This window comes from Strigops habroptila (assembly GCF_004027225.2).
Source record: "Strigops habroptila isolate Jane chromosome 13 unlocalized genomic scaffold, bStrHab1.2.pri S16, whole genome shotgun sequence".
NCBI lineage: Eukaryota > Metazoa > Chordata > Aves > Psittaciformes > Psittacidae > Strigops > Strigops habroptila.
Window position 1 is genome coordinate 4395971 of NW_022651054.1, and position 14773 is coordinate 4410743.

General features: G+C 39.6%; 1 protein-coding gene across 6 annotated transcripts in view; it reads right to left on the bottom strand.

Annotated features, from left to right (window-relative positions):
* The window catches only part of VMP1 (vacuole membrane protein 1), a 69354-nt gene that overhangs the window by 45624 nt on the left and 8957 nt on the right, over positions 1 to 14773 (bottom strand). For 4 of the 6 annotated variants that reach the window (XM_030472990.1, XM_030472991.1, XM_030472988.2 and 1 more), the window contains 3 exons: positions 12678 to 12810; positions 10111 to 10201; positions 8107 to 8217 (listed from right to left, as the gene is read on the bottom strand). In XM_030472990.1, the coding sequence (XP_030328850.1) occupies positions 8107 to 8217; positions 10111 to 10201; positions 12678 to 12810 (335 nt within the window). Of the gene's footprint in view, positions 1 to 8106; positions 8218 to 10110; positions 10202 to 12618; positions 12811 to 14773 lie in introns of all 6 variants that reach the window. The other 2 variants (XM_030472992.1, XM_030472993.1) reach the window with 1 other exon arrangement.

The following is a 14773-nucleotide window of genomic DNA, read 5'->3' on the forward strand; positions in this document are numbered from 1 at the left end:
ACACGTAAAAAAAAAAAAAATCAATTTAAAATCCATAAAAACATGCTGATATGTATAACTCTTACAACAGAGAAATTTTTACCATAAGGAAAAACGACTGAATATCCAATTAAAAGTTAATCATATTTTCACATTATTAATCATTCTGTGCACTTAGACTGTGAACATAATTAAATCCATAAACAAGCTCCGTATCAAGTGTTGGTTTCTCACATGCCCCTTCACAGAACAGGCATCCTGCTGAAGTGATACGAGCACAAGAACAACTCCATCTAATTTTAACCTTTTATTTTTGGGGAAGATATAATTTTAGACTGGCTCTGATTTAGAAACATTTCACAAAGAAAAGTGATATGTCTGCCAGCAAGAAAAATATTACGTTGAACTCACTGCTGAACTTAATGCACTAAAAATCTGTTTCCCTCCATGGATACACTGCTTTTCATACTGGGTTCAAGACTCAACCCTTTCACAAGGGGGAAACATGTCATGCTATATTTGATTAAGAGAAATTGGAAAAGTAGAAGCTTGCTTCTCATGGGAAACATCCTGCAAGTGTTGCCCCAGGCTGCGACTCATCTCATACTTATCTACGGAGTCAGTACACCTCTCAAGAAACTAACACCACGTTACAACATTTTTTTTATACTCAAGAGCAGTGGACAACTACCCACAAAGAAAACTGCTCTGTGATTAAGAGGGGAAAGCTTGATCTGTAGGTGACCATTAAATATGTCAATCTAGTCTGTCTGTCTGTTTTACAAGATTAAAGTGTCTCGTGATTTTATACAATGTCTGGTATGCAGTGCTGGCTGTACAACGGGGCTCAGAATGAAGAAAGATCCTGTACCTAGGGCATCCTCAAGTGACACAAACATCCATCAAGTAGTCAGGGCTAGTTTTAGCACATCGTCACGGCATTTCAAGAGATGTATTAATTTTACAATCACGGGTCTGTTAGCAAGTTTCTATTCCCACTTCGGTCAAGCCTTGCCCCACATAACAAAGCTGATGGAAATTCCAAACGATGAGCCAAAAGCTCTGAATATGACTGAACGAAAACCACTGAGGGAGCAGGCACGTGGTACCACTTGCATGTACAACAGTGCCACGTTGCTGCTTTGAGGAATAACACAAAAAGCAGATATTTTGTAAGCCTGTACCCACACTACGTTCTGTAGGAGCAAACAGACTCATGTCAGGAAAAGGCAAAATTGGAAGAATACAACTTTATACTCTGGTGCTGACAGAAGACAAAAATAATCTGTCAGCATTCTCTCCTTGCCCTTTCCTAGCTACCCACTTATTATTTCTGAAGAATAAATCACAGCATCTATTCAAATTGACACTAGCAGCGATGATTTGCTTTAATGGCTCCAATTGGAGATTGTCTTACACAGTTATTATTTCCAACCTATTCAAGGAAGCAGTGACATGAAAAGTATAAAGTTCAGGCTGTGCATTAAAAAAAGAAGAGAGCAGAAACTCCAAGGGAACAAATGACGAGATAGCACAATGTGACGTCCCAGCAGAGTTATGAGATGCAGAACCAGTGAGAAGGAAGTCAAGAGCAGAAAATGAAAACAAAGTGTCAGAATCTAAAAGGTAAAGTCCATCAACCTTCAAAAGGAAGAAGAGGGTGTACCGATCATCTAACTAACTCCTCAACTCGGTACAAGTTTAAATCACTACACCTGGCCAAGATGCTCAATACAGCTTAAATATTAATATGACATTGATATTTTGTGGAGTTCTGACAAGTCAAAGTAAGGTAACTAAGCCTGCACAGATGGAGGTGCTTCACATTCGCTGTTTCTTGCCATGGTTCCAATTTCAGATAAACCATCCAGACTCTGATGTATGCCACTTCCAGCAGCACTGGAAGCCGTATATGGAACTCGCAGTCACACCATGTTGGCCTCTGACTCATGAGGTCCAGCAATTCACAGTGAGGCAATACATGAGGTTATTGCTTCCAGCTGTTCCACCAGCCCCTACACCAGAGGTTACTACCTGGGAGCAGGACAGGGGACTGGCAGTGTCTGCTCTTGGCAGTTGCCAGGCTTGCACTCAGCAGAACTTACACCACCATTGGTTTCAACTCACGTTAACACACCAGACTGGGGACTTTGGGCTCAGTCCACAGCCTCCCAGCCTAAGATGCAGCAGCTGAAGGGATTGTTCTTCCACAGCATAATCTAAACCAGAGGCGCTGGAGTTAATCTCCACAGGTATGGGTATCCAACACATAGAACAATAATGGGTGCACTCAGAGGGACTAAGACTCCAAATGCATATTTTTCTCCTTGAAAATACCATTTTTAATCTCAGATTTTTTAAATGCATGCAAATCCCCAGAAGATTTAAGAAACATCCAGGTTACACAACTAATCTGGCAACAGTTTAATTCATTGGACCCTTTATCATTGTATTATTAATATCAATGCTCAAGCAGAACAGAGCCCATGTGAACCATGAGCAGGTGTTCCCATCAAGAGATGGTTAGCAAAAGCGATTATTATTTTTTTTTAAGTTCTATGTTGATTCAAATATTCCAGGATGTTTCAGTTCATTGTAGAAAGCTCAGGACAGCTGGAGGAAGTAGGTTTAAAGGCATGAAGGAAACAAATGAGAGAGTAAGCATCACAAACAACCCTCGCACAAACAGGATCCACTTCAACTTATTTTAGAATTAATTTTTGCCTTCTGCACGCACTGTGTATTTTTCTTTCAACCACCTTAAAAGGCCAATAGCAATAGCTGTGCTCAGATTACTAGAACCATTTTTATTTCGTTTTAAGCTTGCAAGTTGACATGTGAATCAAAGAACAGTAGGGACTGGAAAGGAACACTTCACTTAACAAAAATAATTCAGGGCTGGGAAGGGGAGCATTGCTGCACCCTCCCACCTGGCTGGGGCAGCTCAGCTTTTGTTTCTCTTTTTCCTTTACACACAGAACCCACAGTTTTCTTGGTTACTCACACTAGTTTTGAACCAGCCACAGGGAAAGAGCAAAACTTCTCCTGAAGCTGACAATCACTATGAAAACACTCCTGTATTAAAGTCATGAGTAAATAAATGGGGGGGGTGGGGGGGGGAAGATAGTAAGTTCTGTGGATTTCCAAATTATTCTGCGTACTTCATAAAAGTGGAGTAAGCCCCATTGTGTAAGTTCTTCTTTATAGAAGTACTTTGGTAATTTTATCATGAGTCTCCTTACAAGCTCAGCTCCTGGAATCAGATTATAAAAAGAATTCAGTTTGATTTTTAAAAGTTTTCAGGAGTCCTGTCAGGAAAAGAGATTTTTATTTGTGGTTTGGATGGTGGTTTTTTGGGATTTTTTTTTTTTTTTGTTGGTTTGATTTTTTTAAATTATGGTTTTTATTTTTAATTACTTTGAGATCTTTTTGTTTAAAGCTGATGAGCTCATTATTGCACAAGGTGTCTGGATTTTAAACCTTCAGATTCTAACCGAACCCAGTTCAGATAGGGCCAAAAATACAACACATTTCAGCTGCAAACCACCACACAAAAGTGGTGGGGGCCAGAATGTGCCCAAACCAAACCCTGGAACCAATTCAGAACAAAAGCAAGACACTGAACCCTCAAGCCCAAATAAACTCAAACTGGCTTCCTAAAGCCAGCACTGTCAATAAGGACACTGTATTTCCAATTCACTTCTCTTTAAAGGCAGTTTTCTGTTCTTTTTAATGGCCTGAAATTATTGCTATGCTCTCTTCCAGGCTGCTACAGAACACCCCAGAGCAAGAACTGACAAACCCACATATTACAGTTCTGAAGAAATCCAAACTCTCGTGTGACACACCCCTCCCCAAAACATTCCTATCGCACCTCACGTTTCCTGTTTGTGCTAGTCCACAACCCGGCCACCAGCAAAAGCCTTTTCAGCAGTTGCTCCACTTGGCTCTATCAGCAAGCAAGCAGAGATCCATATTTAAGACACAAAAACAACAAACAAAGCTTGCTCCGCACTTTTGACCTGTGAGGAATTCGCTCCCATTCATCCCCCTTCATTACGGATGTTAACAGAACATCTGCAGAAGGGACATTTATCAGCTGCTTCCCGCGCAAGGCTTTGCAATGGGTATTCATTAATTCTAAGCCCATTTTGTTTGCCCCAGCCTCATCTTTTGCAATCCATTTGCCAGAGCTGAACTGAAACCAGATCACGAGACATTGTGTGAAGATGGCAATGGCGGCGGGTCCCAACCCGGCACTCCACCTAGTGTCCCTCGGTCCAGTGCCCTCCACAGCAGCTCATTCATTTCATTTTGTGGCAGCACTGACCTCTCCAAGACATACGAACACAAGAAATTCCTGATGAGTTACCCTCAGTCATCTTCTTTTGGCAATTGAGTGATTCGTGCCATTTATGTTTTAATACACCACCAACAGAAAACATCTTAGGACTAAGAAGAAAAAGCTGTGTGCTGCTAAAAGCAGTATTTAGAGTCATTAATCATAACAGTTTTATTTCCTGCAGAACTAGATCATGATTACTATTTTTAAAATGCTGTTTTTAAAGAATTGTGAAAAACCTTTAATGGACTTTGGGAAAATAAGCCAGCAGACTTGTTTTCAAAGTGTCAGAATAAAAAGGATTCTTGGAAGAGTGGCCTGCTTCCCTAATTTCTGCACTGAAGATCTGCTCTGTGCCAGCCCTTAGCTCAGTGCCGATTTGCAGCATGAGAATTGTTTCCCAAAAAGCCATGTAAAATTTTACATTTAGTGCTGGCTACAACTAAGGAAGCAACATTAAACTAGGAACCAATACGGCAGACAATGTTCAGATCCTTTATAACACAGAGTTTTCGAATCACAGAAACAGCAATAAAAAGCCTATTATCAAACTAACAAAATTGACCTTTCCCTCCTACAGGGATGTTCGCAGCAAGGACGTTCTGGTGACCAGCAAAATCCAAATCAGATGTGAACCAATATTAATCAGGGGCAGTAACATCCCTCTGCACTGGGACTGCTTTAAAACTACTTAAACCAAACTGTTTCCAAGCACTCTCTTCTCAGCTAACCCCAGGATCTCTTCTGGCACTTGGAATTCACGCTGCTCCAAAGAGCGGCTGGTGAGAGATGCTCAGAAGAATCCAGACAAATGACAGTTTTCGACATTGGAAAAACAGCTAACGAAGCCAGGGAAAGCAAACATCCAGAGTCATTCATATACTGCATCTATTGCATAACTACCTCTGTGATCTGCCCAGCTAACAGGCTGTGCCTGTGAACAGTCTGATGTGGAAACAGTCGCGGGCAGTAACTGGAGAGATGCACCTGTGTCGCAGCTGCAGCATTGAGGCTCACTGTCTGAACAGGTGCCCACATGCCATCAATTCCTACCCCTTGGCCCTTCATGGCAGAGACAATGCTGCAAGCCTCAGCAAGAGCTCTGCAGCACATGGGTGGGCCCGAGAGCATTGTTCTCCAAGCATGTAATTGCATTCCCAACAATCTCACTGTACATACACATTTAAAATGAGCAATTAATTAAAAGCAATTTTGAAAACACTTACTGAGCCTGTTCTCTATTGCCAGTAAATCCAGGCACTGAAGCAGAAGAGGATTTGCTGGTTTGTAACTTTTCATTTCTTTGAATCAAGAGAAGAATAAGTTTTACCATAATGAAGAAACGTAATTAAAGTATAGGGAACATGAAAAGTAGATACAGAGTAATGTAAGAGTTAACATAGCAAGTTACCAGGTTAGCCTGTTGGATTTTACTTTGAGAGGCAACTGCTGCACAACTAACAAAGCAAAATAGTTTAAAAGTCCTCCTTTTGAAAGCTGGAGTGCCTAATTGCATGTTTTCCAGATGGGTTAGATCCAGAATACTATTCTGCAATAATTTACCACTAAAAGTTGCATCAACAGCTTTAAGTTAGTACTCCGTGTTCCCTTTCAGACAAGACATAGGCTCAAACTGAGGAGATATGAAGCAGTGCATTACTGCATTGATAGCTTATTACATACACATATTGCTGATATGGCTGTATTGACAAGAACATTATCAGCCCAGGCACCTATACTGGCAACACCCGACAAGACAGCTCTGTTTTTACAGCCCCAGTGCCATCTAGTGGCTACAAAGCCACATATATTCCCCCAAGTTATGAACTGTTCGGTGTTCAGAGAAGCCTTCAGTGCACAGAAAGTGTTGATTGAACTTAATTCCATGCTAATCACTAAATTTTGCACGGGAAAAAAGAGGAAAACGAATCCTTGCTTCTCTTCCTGCACTCAGTGCCTTCATGGAGTTCCCTCAGAGTAATAGAAACATGCTTATCTGCCTTACATATTTAAAACCAACAACTATTTCTCCTGTAGTGTTACACATTATATACTGATGGTACAGTTTTATTACATTTTATTCTATAACCACTTTCTAATTATCCAGCGCCATCTACTTTGTCTGGTTTTTATCCTTCCTAACAAAGATTTGTAAAACCTTCCTTCCTATGTTCCAAATAAATACCTTTACTCACAATATTAAACTAAATTTCATTTCCTAGGTGATACACCTCCCTGTAATCTTTGGAAGGCTGTTCACCTCCTATACACCCACCATAAGCTATATTGATAAGTCAACAGAGAAGTTATATTTTGTATATATGTTAGGTTAATATGAACTCAGGTCAAGGCTTAAATATATCTACTAGATTTGCATATCCCACAGGAAAACCTTAAATGATATGTTATGAAATTTAATTTGATTTCTATTAAAGTAATTTAGAACTATGTGAGAAAAATCATCTTGGAGTGGCCTAGGGTATAAAATAAAAGCACTCTTGCTGCCCTCTCCGTCCTGCTGCATGTTCACTCCCACCATAGGCTGGCAGAGGACCCAAAGTGAGCAGAGTTTGACAAGCTCACCTCATGCATCACTCGATGATGGTTTGCCTCTGCAGCGAGGCAGAGCATCTTGTTTCAGGACTGACGATTTTGACTGATTCTCCTGCTGTGCAGCACATGTGTCTTACTGTCCCCAAGTTATCAACAGCGTCATCTCCAAGTCAGAAAGATCCATGTATTGTCAATTCACTGCTAATCACCATCCAGTGTTACATAAAAATGTTTAGATACTGTATTCATCAGCTTTACTGAATGTTCATTTCCAGTCATTTAGACTGACAGCAATATTTTTGCCTAGAAGGCTATGCATGCATAAACTTGTTTCTGTTTAGCAATAGTTTCCTTTCTCCTGCACTTTCTGCCTCCACAGTCTTTAGGAAAGAAGCTACACTAAGAGCAAGGTTATGACTTGCTAATGCAAATGCAGCCCATGCAGATGCCATTTGGTCTAACAGGCATTGCCCTGTGTGGAAAAGCACGAGTTTCTTGTTTCTTGTAGTGTTTTCTGTGTTATTGTTAATGATTAAAGCAGTTCTGAAAGTAAACATCTTTAATTGTTCCAAATACAAGATGACATTTGTTGCATAAACTGGTTTTAATTATTTTGTGGCCATGAATCCTTTTCTTAAATCCAGGACAGTGGTTTCATAAACAAGGAACTAATTCAATGGCCAAAAGCAAAACACACCCAAACGTTTCCCTGACTTTCCTAGCTAAGTTGAGATAAACAACATCTTACAACTTTTCAGAACAAATATTATTTTATCTTTGTAGACATTTTTCTTGCTATTAGTTTCAAAGCAAAATCAATACTTCAGCATAGCTGCCTATTTCAGCTGTTTCAGCTAGAAAAATTACCATTTTAAAAAAGAGTATGCTGAAAAATTTTAAACGGAAACATTTGAGCTGCATACACACCAGAAAATGTATCACTTAAATTAGGAAATTAGAGGATAGAGCTTGCAGATTCTGACTCATTGTTTCAAATGAGGATTAACAACAGTTCAACAAACATATCGTATACAAACTACAAAACAAGGTAATACAGCACAGAATATTAATAGCATTCGCTAGAGCCCAGAAGCATTACACCAAGTATTTATTTTCCTTCAGAAGTACTTAACATTTAGCACTCATGGAATATTCTTTATTCGCATATTTTAAAATATGCAACAATTAAAATAACTTGATTCAGAAAGAACATGGTGCAGAAATATCCTTACCAAATAAAGCAGAAAGGTGTGGAGACCTGTTCCAAGTCCAACAGAGGACAGAATGCCCAGTCCTACCCAGTAGGCACACCAGAAGAACTTCTTTTCCATATATCGCACATACTGAAAAAGAAAAGTCACAGAAGAGAAAGAAAAACCAAGAATGGTGATATCTCCTAGGGGAGAAAGTTAAAGCTACAGAGTTATCTAGATTACAACAACTGAAATAGAATTCCAGATACTTCTATTTGCAATTTATTACAATTACAGTACACACATGTACAGAAAAGAGAGCACTTTGAAAGGAAAAGCCCACATGCGTTAGAATCAGCACGTTTCCAAGAAGATAAATAAAAAATTCAGGTTCAATAGTAGGGAGTTGAAATCCAGAACAGGCATACGAGGTGTGAGCAAGGAGCAGCAAAGCCCCAGACAGTGTCTACTAGAGCCCAAGTCGTGAGCACACAGCTCAGGGAATTGCCTCAGCAGATTAAATAAAGAATTAGAATTAACTGCACTTTCAATCTGCTGAATGCTTTAGCTTTGACCAGTGAGTAACCAGGCTTGTTACTTTTAAGAAAAGATTAAAATGTTGGTTGCATTTTAATCTTTTGCAATGGTTGCATTTTAATTTACGTGTTGCACACATAAATGAGGGATTATGGGGAAGTCACAGCAAATTCTGGACATAAAAAGTCCAGTTGGGTACACTGGAGAAACAGGAGACAGTATCTCCCTCCCACTGCCATGAGAGCAATGTGAAGGGTTTGAGCCAGGTCATCAACTTGTCTGCATCAGAGCCCCAAGAAGAGGTGCCATTTTATACCGTCTAGGTTTTTTCCCAACAGGCTCAAGGAACCCTTGGGCAGCACTGCTCAGCCATGCCTTAGTGCAGTGGAGGTCCAGCAGCCAGCCCAGGGCCCATGTGCCCCAACACCAGCTTGCAAGAGCCATCTAGTGGCAAATGTTGAGTGTGTCACTCCAGCCTTCGTGCAGATGAAGCCACCAACCAGGGCAGTTTTTAATGAACTGCCTGATGGTATTTGTCCCCCAGGCACGGGTCACCAATTTACCATCTACCAACTTGCTCCACGTGTTAAGTGCTTAGATCTCAAGCACAGGACTGAGCGAGCAAGAACATGATGAGCTGAAGCAACTCATTTCACTGCACTGCAAGACCCATCCTGGGAAGCCAGGGCTCATGTTCCAGCCCTGCGTGTCCCTCAGGCAGTGACACACCAGAGCAGTTTGTATGTAAGCAAGTTCTCTGAAACTGAGAACCTGCTGATTTCAGAGTCAGAGTGGGAAGATGATGCAGTTGCACACGGAAATGCTCTGCAGGGTTTAAAACAGCTGTCTGCCCTCAGAGAAAACTCTAAGAGAAAAGGGGAGAGGAAAGGTGCAGCCAACACTATCACTTCATGCTTTAGCAATGGCTTATACTTCAAATGGTGCAAAAGCATCAGTACACCAAAGCACAAAAAAGGGTTTTAAACCACCATTTGAAAACAATGGGGGTATGAGAAGCATCACAGAAACAGATTTGAACCATGAAACCATTTTATATCTAGAACTATGCCTATCCTAGCTGGTCAGGAGACCCTTCCAAAGCAGCAGATGAAACATTTATTTGGAACCACAAAGTTCTATTATGACTCAATTTAACACTGTATCTCAAGAGCTCACACCGCTATTAAAAGCTTGTTAACAGCAGATGTGAAGGAGTACTGCGGCATCAGAGGTGTGCTTATTCGGGAACAGATGAGAAATGGAACACCTACAGACATAACAGAATAGATCAAACTATACAGCTCATCATTCCCCAAGTCTAAAACACAACTCATCCACACACAACAGAGAGGAGTCATGACATAAGAAACAAATATCCTTAGTGAGTAGGAGTTCAAGAGATACATTACTATTTCATGGAGACCGCATTCAATTCCCAGGACACCTACTTTAGCACAGGGACAGAAAGTATTAGTCACTAAGGAAGGTAACTTGAAATCCTCGTACCTGTTGATGTGTTCCTTCAATGTAATACGTAGCTGTAAGCACTGCGAGCATCAGTAAAAAAGACACCAAGATACTTCGCCGATGCCACAATCTTAAAAAACAAATCGCAATTAGGGGGTTTTCATAATTTAGCATACATGTCAAAGAAACTGAAGTTATCCCACAGACTGGGTCTGTGTGGATGTAGTCAGCAGGAACAATGGCAGCTGACAAGTTTGCTTAAAATAAAAGCATAAACTTCCCAAGAAAATATCTGGGGACCCTTTATTGCTTATGGAAAAATCTCTGTCTTGCTGTCAAGTGAGATCAAAGTTCACCCATGTGGGGTTTTTTGTTTTGGTTTGGTTTTTTGGGGGGGGGGGGGAAGAGGGGTTGGTTTGTTTGGGGTTTTTTGGTTTTGTTGTTTTTTTTTTTTTTTAAATAAAAGCAAAGTAACCATCTGAAAACAAATAATCCGGCTTCTGCAGCTAAGGGAGTCTGAAACACAGAGCCACCAAAACCATCGATAATTAAGCAAAGTGCAATGCAGGCACTGCACTGGCCCTGTGCAAGGGATGAGCAGTGGGTGGAACACAGAAGTGCCAATTTCACACTGTGTACTGGTGGGTAGAACCACAGTGAGAGCAAGAAGAACAAATCTTTACACTATTTTGGTTCCCCTGATATATTGAAATTAATTATCTCTCCTAACAGCTCAAAATTTAATAAACACATTTTAGCCAATTATGAAGCATTAGGAAGCTACTACAGTAAGGGAAGAAAAGTGTTTTCCTATGTAAGTTAATACCCAAATACCTTTGAGCCTCTTTAGTTTTACATACATATTCTGCTTGATGTGTATATGGCCACACACAGCAAATTAGCAAATACATTTATTATTTTGTGAGAAACACTATTATACTGTCATTTAATGACACAAAAAAGCAAGCACTAGCACCACTTAAAAATCTGAGACATGAAATAGCAAATTATGAAAGTAACTGATCTATTTAGACAGAAAAAGATAGAAGTGAGACACGTAATACAAGAGTCACAAATGTTTGCTATTAAGCAAGCTGAAAAAAGTCAATCTAATTTTCCTTTCATTTTAAAATAATTTGTGCTGCTTATATTAGTATGACAATTGGATTTAAGTGATTGTCATCATTTAAATCACAATTTACTCAAGTGTCATATTAGTATGACAATTGGATTTAAGTGATTGTCATCATTTAAATCACAATTTACACGAGATCATCATGAGTCAATCTGAGGTCTCATCTTAATAGCTTATAATAGTTCAGTGTTATTTTCTGTAAAGATATTGTCATGCTAATGCCAGACAATGTAAATGTGCTGCACGACAGAGGGTGAGAGTGCTATCTGTAACAAAATTTGATGTCTAGGAAGCCAGGTAATAGCTTAAAATAAGACCTCAAATGTTATCGCTGCTAGGTTTAAATAAATGCTTGGATATTGTCAGAAATGGCTAACACAAGACCTGATAAAACACTTCTCTAGAACAACTCCTGATGATAGTTGAGGGAATGCACATAGTAAAACAAGCAGGTTTGGGGGTTAGGTTGGGCAGGGCAGGGTGTAAAAGAGTATTAAGACTGCACTACATAAACCTGGTATTTTTCATACAAATAATTTCAGAAGATCAAAATGGAAAATGGAAGTTTCTCTCCATGGATCTTATGTATCAGCACCTCAACCCTAGGCCAGAAGGGTCAATGAGCATAGTCCATACCACCAATCTCAGCTCATGCTGCAAAGGAGTGGTCCAACAGCTAGAATGACCCACAGTGATATTAGATCCTATCTTCCAACTGGGAAAATGACTGTAAACTCAAACACAAGAGATTCCAGTTACCAACACAAGCACCAGGATGGCTGCTACTCTTGGCTTTTGTTTGCCTTTTAAAACTCTAAACCGTCTCAATCCTTGTGGGTTAACAAACAGCTACTGCATTTCAGCACTAGCAGGGGATATTAGGACTACTACTCGCAAATTTCCTAACTGAAACAAAAGCTTTTTATCCAGTGTGTAAATAGTGCTTAAGGAAAGAGCTTTAATAAATCATTTCTTGCTGTGAAAGGGACAGTGTAGCTTAGAAGCAAAGTCCTCTTTGCAGCATCACAAACAGCACTGCAAGTTCTACATAATCCTGAAGCCTGCCCTAGCTGAGCTATTTGAAGATCATTCAGCAACACTAGCACATACATTAATAGATCAGTACTTAACACTGCAGTCATAAGTACAATATCTCTAGCCTTAAGGATCCCTAACCACTGACCCACTCCTTCAAATTGGAATATTCAACTCTTTAGAAAGTAAGCTTGCAATTTTCCCCTACTGACACCTTACTGTATTTACACTTATGTAATTTAGGCAGAAGGTCTGCGTACACAGCTAGAAGTGTGGGATGTTCCAGCAGCCACCTTTAAAGTACAAAAATATGTTTTCTGAAAGAAGAATTTTAAAGTTGTGAATCATCGGGAAAGTGAGATGTCAGAATGACCTACTGAATCAGAGCATGGGTTTCCCCAGAACGCTTAGTAGAAGTTAAAGAAATTATCTTTACTTTATGGTCCATTCCTTCGAGTTTATTAGAGTTTCCAGGAAAAAATACTGCAAGGTAACAAGTGGTTGTCTCCACAGTACAATATTCAACCTCTCTTCTCGGTCCCTTCGCTTCCGTTCACTCAAAGAGGAATCTGTAAATGAAAAGCAACAGAAATGTGAAAGCACAGGCTGACAGTTTGGATCCCACCCACCCAAAACTGTACTGGCTTTTTTTCCCCCTGCTTTGTTAGGAAGTTAATGTGAGCTCCTGATCATCTCTTCTACTCATCACAAAGCATTTGCTCCAAGTGCATCAGAAATCAGGTGACTCCAAGCAAAGGAAATCAGGTGGCTTTTTGCTTCATGCAGCTGGCAACCATTCAAGAATCTATTTGGCCCAGGGTACAAAAAGTCTGGCCTATCTATTAGCCTTTATGCAAGGTACTGCACTACCAGTTACAAATCAGCTAATATGTTAGGCCAAATGCGACTCTATCCCCCGCTACAGAGACCACATTTCACTTTGAACTTTTGAATTTGGTTCCCTTCCAAAGCTATTCGCAGACTCCTCCAATCAAACTAGACTGAATTACATATGATCTTTATACACTTCAGTCAGCATGCAACTGGGTAACAGCATCTGCCCTCCCAGCCAGGATCCTCAGGCCATAGTAAGCCTTGCCACACTGCTCAGCTTCTCCAAAAGGATCCCACCAGAGAGGAAGTGAATCCTGCTTTTATATCACAGTCCTTCACTGGACTGACACTGTTCATTTGGTTGCTTTTAACTGCAGTTAAAAGCAGCTTTGGTTATAAACGCAGAGCTCAACACTGCTGTAACACCAGTCACTGTACACTACCAGAACGAGTACAAAAGAAAGGTTCTTCTAGCAAATGTGCCATTTTATGCTTACAGTACAGTCCAGATTAATAAAAACCCAAGCTATTTTTTGGATGAGAATAGTTTGTTCAAAGGTCATCAGGCTAATGAGCGATAATAATTTTTAAACTTTTAAAGAAAATGAATTTTGAAATAAGAGAAAAATAATAACTCCAAAACAATGGAAAAATACTCAAAAATAACTCTTGTATCTAAACAGACACCAAACTTGTTAAACATCATTTGCTACACAAAGTCAAAACATGTATCCTGTTTTGCATACATTTAAAGCAAGGCAGTAATATTAATAAATTTAAAATTTTTAGAAAGCTGTTGTATTTATAATATTAATCTCATCTGAATCCTCAGCATATTGTAACGCAAGATGTAGTATTTCAGTCTTACTCCAGTAATTGAAACATGCTGCCTTATCAGATGCTAATATTTACATAGAAATTGCATACCTCATCCGTCATAGTCTATTTAATTTTATATTCTTTAGCTGAACTAACAGAAATCCTACAATGGCAGATGCTGGATAACATCCACGTTCCCTCAGAGTTACAGAATGATTTAAGCTTTTAAGTAAAAGGCTTTGATTTGTTCCATACGTATAGTTCCTCTCTAAATTTTGCTGTGTTCATTGCTTCATGAATTTCTGTTCTCTACTTGTCTAATAAAAATGCTCCAACCTTGTTTTTTATGACTTGTTTTTAGTAAAGGTCATAAAAGACAATGGTGTAAGACTGCAGGCAACTTGAGAAATCACTTGGTTACAAAACTTAATTAAATATGGAACTGGCACATTGAAAGCTGACAGGAAACAAACCAAGATGATCATAATTTCTGTGCCATACTACACACCACAGATAATTCAGTGACACAAGGCTCTTTGTGAAATGTTCTCAGGTTATTTTTCATGAATCCTAAACATTAACCTGAGCCTACTTCAGATGTACCAGTAGGAAAAACAGAGGCAAAGCTGGAGATGAAGTAGTTAACTGTTTTGTTGGTAACTTGTAATTGAAAACTAGTAAATTATAGTGAAGCTAAATGTCAACAGAAAAGCTTAAAACTGGGAGACTAATAACTGGATTTCTCCCAGGGTAAAACAGATTTTTATTACCAAGTACTAACTTTCCAGTGCCAAAGGGTGGGGCTGGACAGCCAGACTTCGACAACCACATATTTGCAAACATAGTTCAGCTTTTTAGCTCAGTCCTGTTGCAGCCCCT